Here is an 8,327-nt window from a genome sequence, read left to right as displayed (position 1 = left end):
GTTTTTGCTTTATATACAGTATGTCACATTTCAATAAATTGCTGCACCATGTTGGCACCATTTTTAGTGGTGTATGGTACTGCAGGGATTCTGTGCCTGGAAAGGACCAGTGACACAGACTCCAGCCCACCCAAGAGTTGAATAAATGCTTAAGAAAAAACAGCTGGAAGATTGTGATAATGTCAAAATTTCTACTAATACAGAGTTATTTTTAATGCTTCTTTGGACCTTGTCTTTATTTTAATTTGCTCAGGAAACAACAAATATTGACTAAAGGGGGAAAAAAACAGGATTGTTGTAGTGAGATTGAGTTTATCAAGCATCTAAACACACAGAAATAAATTCTTTGAATTATATTTTCTCAAATGGAGCTTTAAATACAAAAATATGTTATTGAAGGCAATATTTCTGGGTCATTTCGAGCTCCTTGTACTGTTGCCATATCCGTCTGTTTCAACAGGGGTCGCTGTTCGCTTTGGCACAATGCAAAGTACCTGGGCGTTATCTCCGAACCTGCTCACCAGAGTCAACACAATTTCCCCCCTCAGGCAGGCTCCCAGTGCTTTTGGTTTTTGTGTCAAACTAACCTTCATGCAGTCGGACTAAATATGCAGCCAAAATAATAAAAGAGCTCCGAAAAGAATAAAGAAGAAAATAAATAAAATAAAGTCAATTAGTCCGGATTGAGGAAGTTGTGGGTGAGTAATGGGTTAACGGCGGAAGGCCTCGCTTCACCTTTATTGCGCGTCACCCAGCTCTGTAAAGTGGTCTCACCATCCCAGCATCCGAACCGAAGGGGGAAAATCACCGCCCCTTGCTGCCGCCAGACGCGCCTCTTCCTCTCGGTCGAGCTCACGTCTACCCGTCGGTCTCCGCCCCGCCGCTCCATCACCGTCATATACACCCAGAAGACAACGGGAACTGAGGGAATAACGACAATTTACCGGCGAAACGGGGAATCATGAAGGACCGCATGCAAGAACTTAAACATGTAAGTTTGTGTTTGTGTGCTTTCTGCTCAGCATCCACCTGTTAATGCGAACAGACGGGCTTTTTTTATGGAGCGATGTGTGCTCAGAAAGCTCCTGGCCACAGAGCGAGGTGCGCGGAGTGAGCAACAGTTGTGACTCTCGGGTCCTGATGGAAGCTCAAATGTAACGTTTTATTGTAGGAAACGAGCGCGTATTGCTGCCATGGTTTGCTGTGCGTAAATCGGGATGAAGCGCAGCAGACAGGAATGGTTTTAGATGTTAAAAACAAAGTAAAAGTCATTTTCTCAATGGCCCCTTTGATCTTTTTGTCAGTGTTGTGAAATGAGTTTAAAGGCTCTTTGGTGCTAAAGAAAGGGTCATCGGCTAAGACTTTGTACTTAATAGCATCAAATCTTTCTGGTGTCGCTGATTAATCCACTGCTGGTTTCCTTTTAGGATTTTTTTTGGAAATATGCCACCAGTGATATTAATTAATTTGTGCAGTGTGGTTTGATCGATCTGACCAACTATGGGTGTGTGACTCGAGTGGGGAAATTGGTCCCAGCTCGCCCATTCCACCTGTGAAATGTCCGCCCTCTGCGCGTCACAGGGGTCTTATCCAAGAACCTTTAAACACCAACAACAAGGAACGCAACGTTTTGTCTTTCAAACCCCTGCAATGTGCTTTATTAGGGATGTAGTCTTGTGGAAATGAACTCCGACACCATTTATTCTTACCACTGATGAGAAATAAAGCCTTGAAATCTTGAATTGCACCCTTTGACTTTCTGCCAGCTGTTTTTTTTCTTTTCTTTTTTTTTTTTTTAACAATTAAAAATTGTTTAAAAAAAGCTAACGTGGTAACAAGAAGACGTGTGATTGGATGGCTAACAGGTTTTTGGCTTGACTGATACAGAAGTACAGCCACTGAGTAGCATCCTCCACAGGAATGTTAGTTTCAGCTTCATATAGGCTACTTTCTGTGTGTGTGGTGGTAAAGTGGCCATTGTCAGATCTGGGTAATTGGCAGTTAAGCTGAGGAGAGGGGAAACAATTTGCAGCTCTTCAGTTTTCAGTGAAGATCTAGCTATGAATTGGTCACAAGGGAGACAACCCAGCATTGCCAAGTGTGTGTGTGTGTGTGTGTGTGAGAGAGAGAGAGAGGCGTGCCTTCAGCCTGCCATGCTATGTCTTTGGAGTGCTGGAAAGATGCAGTTGTATCATTGAGAAAGAGAAAGATGGAGAAATAGTCCAAATTTTCCTCAGCAGCTTCAGTGTGAATCATCAGCCAGTCCACAAACACCCTGATTCTATTTTCTTTTATCAGTTTTGATCATATCCGTCGTGTCTGAGAAATGGCAGCTGGAGAAGCTCAGCCAGACCTATTTCAGACAAACTGCACCAAATAAAACTGGAATAAATTGCAAGTCACAGAGAGCTGCTTCCCATCAGCATTAGATTAATATTGGTTTCCTCTTCAGCTTCAAGTTAATGTGGCTTCTTGATTCTTATCTGTCTCTGAAGGGCCGGCTGTAGATGGGATTGTGTCAAAAACCGAACAGTAAGCAGTGACAGTAATTTAGTTTCTGATTACTCTATAGTTACTTTAAACTCATTTTTATATTAAATATATTTACAAGTTTCCAGGACCCAAAAAACCCTTGTGTGGCTGACCAATCGTATAGACGAAAGATTATTAGTATAATAATAGAAAAGCGAAGAAACAATTATCAGTCGTATTTATGTGATAAACGATCCATTTTTAATCTATCAGCGCCCTGACTTTTTCAGAGCTCCAGCTTTCGTGTAGAGATGTGTTTAGAGAAATATTTTGCAGACCTTTGCAATTAAGTCTGCCGAGCTTGAGAGCTTGGTCAGTTTATTGCCAACACTTAAGCTCAAGAACAAGAACTTGTAGCCTACTCATTGGTTTGTTTAGCACCCAGTACCTGAAAGTAGCTCTGCAAATAACTGCACTTTTTATATTTCTCCTCTCAGGTGGACAAGACGGGAGAAGATCAAGTTCTATATTGTGCATGCTCATAAACCCACCTCTTGTGGCTTTTCATTACTTTTGCTTTGGATTTTCTATTTCCACTGTTGTATTGGTTTTAATGAGATTTGGGAGTTTCGGGAGGCCACCTTAACACTAGGGGAAATCTTAGATTCCCATGATCCCAGGAACTTTTACTTCAAGATCTCTGTGGACTAGCAGCATAACAGAGCATCCTCGCTTTGGGAATAGAAACTAGAGGAACTCATGATGACCACTCGCTAGTGACTCAGTCAGTGTTGCAACCTATTTAGGCTTAAGTACATTAAGGGAGACATGTGGAGGTTTCTTTCTTAGCCAGCAGTCACCACAACATAAACCTACATAGAGTACTGTGCAGTTGTCTTAAATCACCACTAATTCTTTATATTTTGTTAGGAAAGTGAGAAATAATTGCAGCAATTTATTGAAATGTGCAAACATACTTGGAAGAGACACAGTCTATAAAGTAAAAACAGAGTTGTAGCTAGCTCGACAGTCTGTATTTGGTATGATCACCTTTATTCTTCAGCAGCCTGAACTCTCTTTTCATGTAATTTCTTTAAGTAGTCTTTGGGTACAGTTGCAGTAGCTCTCTGGGCTTCTTCAAGGACGTTCAAAGCGCTTCATTGGATGTTTGCTGCCTATTGTTCTGTTCTGTTTTGTCAAGATGACAGTGTGTTTGGCATCACTGTCATGCTGAAAAATGAAGTTGCTGCCAATCAGATGCTTTCCAGATAGTACCTCATGGTGCATTAGTATCTCATGGTACTTTTCCTGTGTTCATAATTCATCCCATTTTGACACGCTCTCAAACAGCACTGCCTGAAGTGCAACCCCAAAGCATGACACAGCCTTTACCGTGTATCACAGATGGCTCCTGACCTTCTCTGTACATACTGACAACAATTTGAACCAAAGATTTCAAATCTGGCTTTGTTGCTCCATTTGACACGGTGCCACTGAGTCCTTTGCACATGTGTCAATACATAGATGTGCATGTTTCCCTTTTTTTTTTTCTTTTTTTTTTAAGCAAAATATAAAGAAATGAGAAGTGGTTCACAGCATTGTATTTGTGTGTGTGTGTGTGTGTGTGTGTGTGTATATATATATATAAAATTATGGATGGTTGTTCAAAGATTTGTATGTGTTGTAGTTGAACAAGATAATAGATGATGTCTCCAAATCATGAAATGAAGGGTGGAGGGATTGAGCTCGGGGCAGCAGTCTTTTTGCCTAAATGTAACATCTGGAAGTCAGTTGAATCATTTCTCTGAAAAACAACACGAGCCTGTTTTACCATAATTGCACAGACTAAAGAAATAGAGTGGATTGTGTCCTGTATCTGCTCTGTGTCAGTATTGATCATAACTATCTTATAGTATTTGCATTTGTTAACACTTGCTTTGCGGGTTTAATTTAAGAACTTTTGGTGATTTCTAAAAGTGTTGGTGTTATCATTTATTTGGACTTTGTGATTAGTTCTTCAGTGTAAAATAAGCAAACCCATTCAGCTAGAAAACCTCCCCCATTATATAAGAATTCTTTTTCACATCGAAACAAAGCATATCAGGAGCAAACGGAGGACTTGTGAGCTTTACAGATTTTGTTGCTTATGTGTCTTTGTGTGTGTCACACTGCAAGTTTACTCAGCCATGTGCTCGTGTGTCATTTTGGCAGGAAATTGAGTTTTGCTCATATTTGTGTGAGGGTACAGGTTCTGCTCCAACACTGCCCATATGCACATAAAGCTACTTTATGAGCTCAACACCTGCCTACGACTCTGCTCTCCCAATAACTCGTTAGCTTGCTGCCTAAAGCCGCCCGACTTAATAATAAGGATGGCCACACGGCTTCCTCCCTCCCCTCACCTTGTCCCAGCACTCCCAGTTGGCCCAGCAGTGATTTGGTGACAGATGGTGATGATGTGACGCGTTTGTCAGCCTTCCTCGAGCTCTGAAACCTAAAGGGAAAAACACTGATGAGTTTATTACAGATTCCACACACCACAGGGACTGTTATAAATCAAATGTGATTGTTTATCATTTTGCAGCAGCGAGTTATTCGTTTAGGCCGGCATTATGAGCGCTGCACCTGTAACAGTTAATTTCGCCTTCAGATTTTTTTCCCTGACATTTTATCAGCTCTTTTTCTTCAGTCTTGTCATTTGATTGACTGTATCTGCCTCTGTTCCTATCTCTGTGTCTTTAATAGTAAGCCTCTCTTTTCCTTTCTTTCTCTATGCAATGGTGAGTTCGGCCATTATTGCTCTTTGCTCTCTTCCTATCAGTGATTTATCAGATGGCTTCCTGTCCTCCCCTAGATTTTTCCTTTCCTTTATCCCTCCTCGCTTCTCTAGACAGCCTTGTTAGCCATTGTTGGCTCAGGCAGCTCTTTATGTCTCTGAATGCTGGGGCTAATCACTGTCGCTACCTGTTTGGCATTGGAGTGACACATTAACTAATAGGACAGTTGTCAACAAAGCCCATTCGTGTCTTTAAAAGTCTTGTTTTTATTTCATTTACCCACCTTTTTTGTTGCATTTTGTTCTGTGTCTTTATCTTTTTTTTTCTTCTGTCCCGGACCTGAACTTTACTGTTGACCCTTTTTATTGACACTACCGGCAGTGAGGAAAAAGAAGCCACTTTGGTGGCTGTTGAACTGAACGCTGATCCTAGGGGGGGTCAGAGGTTTTGTTTGTCGTCGTTCAAAGCTTTGAGCCTCTGTAAACTGCAGGGCAAACTGGCTGGTTTCTGCTTGTGACCAACAAATGAGACTTTTCTGTAAAATTATGGCTTTGAGGAATAAACTAACGTTGTTATTGCACTATATTATCAGAAAGGCACACAGACTGACACAAACACATTATTCATTAACAGATAAATGCTGCATAATTGCATTAATGAGCCATGAAATGAGTGTGACCGATCTGGCATTTCACCAGAGACTTGTCTGTCTTTGCAAATGAGGTGACAGTTGCAATGATATCCAATATCTCTTGGCTGTTAATAGACATTAGATATGTGTGAATGGACTGTCGTTTGTACCACTGTTTGCTGAATATTGACTCCTAGAATTAATGCAAATCACCATGTTGCTTGTGGCGTTTTCTGCGTGCCAAAATCATGTTGCGTCTTCTCATAAGGATGGCAGCTTCGAAGAGGCATGAGCTAAAAGAAATCCTAATAATAAATAGATGATTCTGTAATCAAACTATTCCCATCTGTTGTGGGAGACTTAGCTTCAGGTCATCTTTGTTACCGCTGCTAAAATTGAATTTTTAATGTGCTGACCCCTCTTTTCTCATCATCTTATAATTAATGGCAGCAGAAGGGCTCTGTAGCTGTGCCGATAACATCTTTTTATCACCGATGTTTCTTGGTGATTAAGGTTGTGAATTGCCATTGTCCTTATTAGTCCCGGTTTAGCTCTGTCTGCATTTGTAGGTAGTTAATATTGTGGTACAGATATTTTTAACTAAGTCCTCTGGAGTAAACACGAACATATAACAATATTTGTGCTCACTGTCGCGGACCCTGCAGTTTCCTTTGGTTTCGATTGCTTTTATTAAACACGCTCTAGTCACCTTCTATCAGATGCCACTGCTGTCTCAGGTAAACACAAGGTGTGTTTCAAGCTTATGTGACTTGGTGCCTCATTGTTAGGTGTTAATAGCTCATAGGCCACTTTCAAAAAGAAGAAAAAGTTAAAGTGTGTATCCGGTTGTAGAGGAGTAAAAATAGATGCTGCCACAGTTCTGTACTATTTATATCAGCGCTGAAGGCATGAGAACTCACTGCAGTATTCTCCAGAAAGACAGATGTCGCCACTCAGACGAAACCTCCAGATCAGCACAGGTACAGCAAAAGAAGACAAGACTGGAAGCAATGAAGTCACAGAGGTTTAATTTTTCCCCTGAGCTTGTATTTTGTTTCCCTTCCAGAAAGCCTCATCTTTCGAGACTGTTGCAACATGGCCTCTGTATAGCTTCTTTACTGATATATCATTAAAACGGAGAGTTGCACAACCAGCCAAAAAGAACACCAAAGTGCGGCTTGTACCACCGGATGGGACGTCACTTTTGTTGTCTGCTGCTGAGTGAAAATGGTGAACTTAATGGGCCCTTAAGGCCTGAGTCGCAGTCGCATAGAGCAGGGGTGGTCAACCAGTCAGAGACCAAGAGCCACTTTTTTCCTTGCCTTGAACAATCCTCTTCAAATCTGGCTTGTATTCCGTTGTTGCCACTCGAAGCAATGAGTGTCAGTCAGAACAGGTCGATGCTTTGATTTCACATGTTTTAGGGTAGAAAACACAGACTTGCAGACGTATGTTGACCCAAACATTGACAGTATCTTAAGCGCAGCCCATTTGACATTGGGGTATTTTTCCATTGGCACACTTTTCCAGAACTCAATGGTCCCTTCCCTTAAAGCAGGTTTCAATTGGTCCTCCTTACAAAGATCGATCATCTCCAACTCAGCCGCAGCTTCACCTGTGACTAGCAGGACTTTCAAACAGTCCATCTGTGCATTAAATGGGTCGATGAGGAACACAATCTGTGGCCTTTTCAATTGTAGATCATGAAACCGGGTCACAAAGCTTTCGTGCAAGTTTTCAACCAGCGTTTCATATCTGGCTCTTTGCTTACTCAGGGCAGCGCTGGCGACTTGCCCGCTGGCTTTTAGCAGAGTGGGGAAAATGCGATAAATCTACCTTTTGAATATGTGTCTTGAACAGCTTCAGTTTGTTGACAAACGCAAACACACTTTGCACCAGGTCAGGCAGCATTTTTAACTTACCCTGCAGGGTCAGGTTCAGTCTGTCCAAGTGACACAGCATGTCGACCAAAAAGGCCAGATCCATAACCCACTTGAGGTCCGAGAGCTCGGGATAGTCCTTGTCCTTCTCTTCCATAAACAGTTTTACGGCATCCAAAAGTGAGAGAGTACCTGGCCTTTTGACACCCACCTCACAGTGCACTGCAGCGGCAAGTCAGTGATGAGATTCTTGAATTGGCTGCGGTTAAGCGCATGTGTGCGGGTGTAGTTGACGATTTCCATCACAGGCTTCATGATGTTATCTAAATTGAGTGATTTAGACACAAGTCACTCCATGTGGATGATGCAGTGGAAATTCCAAAACTCAGGAAGAGTTTGGTCAGCTTTGCACAACCCCACAAGCACGTTCACAGATCCCATCATAGCTGGTGCTCTGTCCGTGGCTATTGCAGTTAATTTCATTATAGGCAGATTTGCTTTTTCAAATGCAGCCATCATGGTTTCTTTCACATCTATGGGTTCTCTCTTTTAATGGCACAATATCAA

General features: G+C 41.8%; 1 protein-coding gene across 4 annotated transcripts in view; it reads left to right on the top strand.

Annotated features, from left to right (window-relative positions):
- The first annotated feature begins 518 nt into the window (after nucleotides 1-518).
- The window catches only part of LOC101474079 (syntaxin-1A), an 81,746-nt gene continuing 73,937 nt past the window's right edge, over nucleotides 519-8,327 (top strand). For 3 of the 4 annotated variants that reach the window (XR_013092963.1, XM_076873239.1, XM_076873236.1), the window contains exon 1: nucleotides 519-991. Coding sequence is in view for 3 of the 4 variants with exons in the window: in XM_076873239.1 (XP_076729354.1) it covers nucleotides 962-991 (30 nt within the window). In the remaining variant the exon portion in view is untranslated. The remainder of the gene's footprint in view (nucleotides 992-8,327) is intronic. The other variant, XM_076873238.1, reaches the window with a different exon arrangement.

This window comes from Maylandia zebra, linkage group LG14 (assembly GCF_041146795.1).
Source record: "Maylandia zebra isolate NMK-2024a linkage group LG14, Mzebra_GT3a, whole genome shotgun sequence".
NCBI classification, from domain to species: Eukaryota; Metazoa; Chordata; class Actinopteri; order Cichliformes; family Cichlidae; genus Maylandia; species Maylandia zebra.
This window is presented reverse-complemented; position numbering and strand designations above follow the sequence as displayed.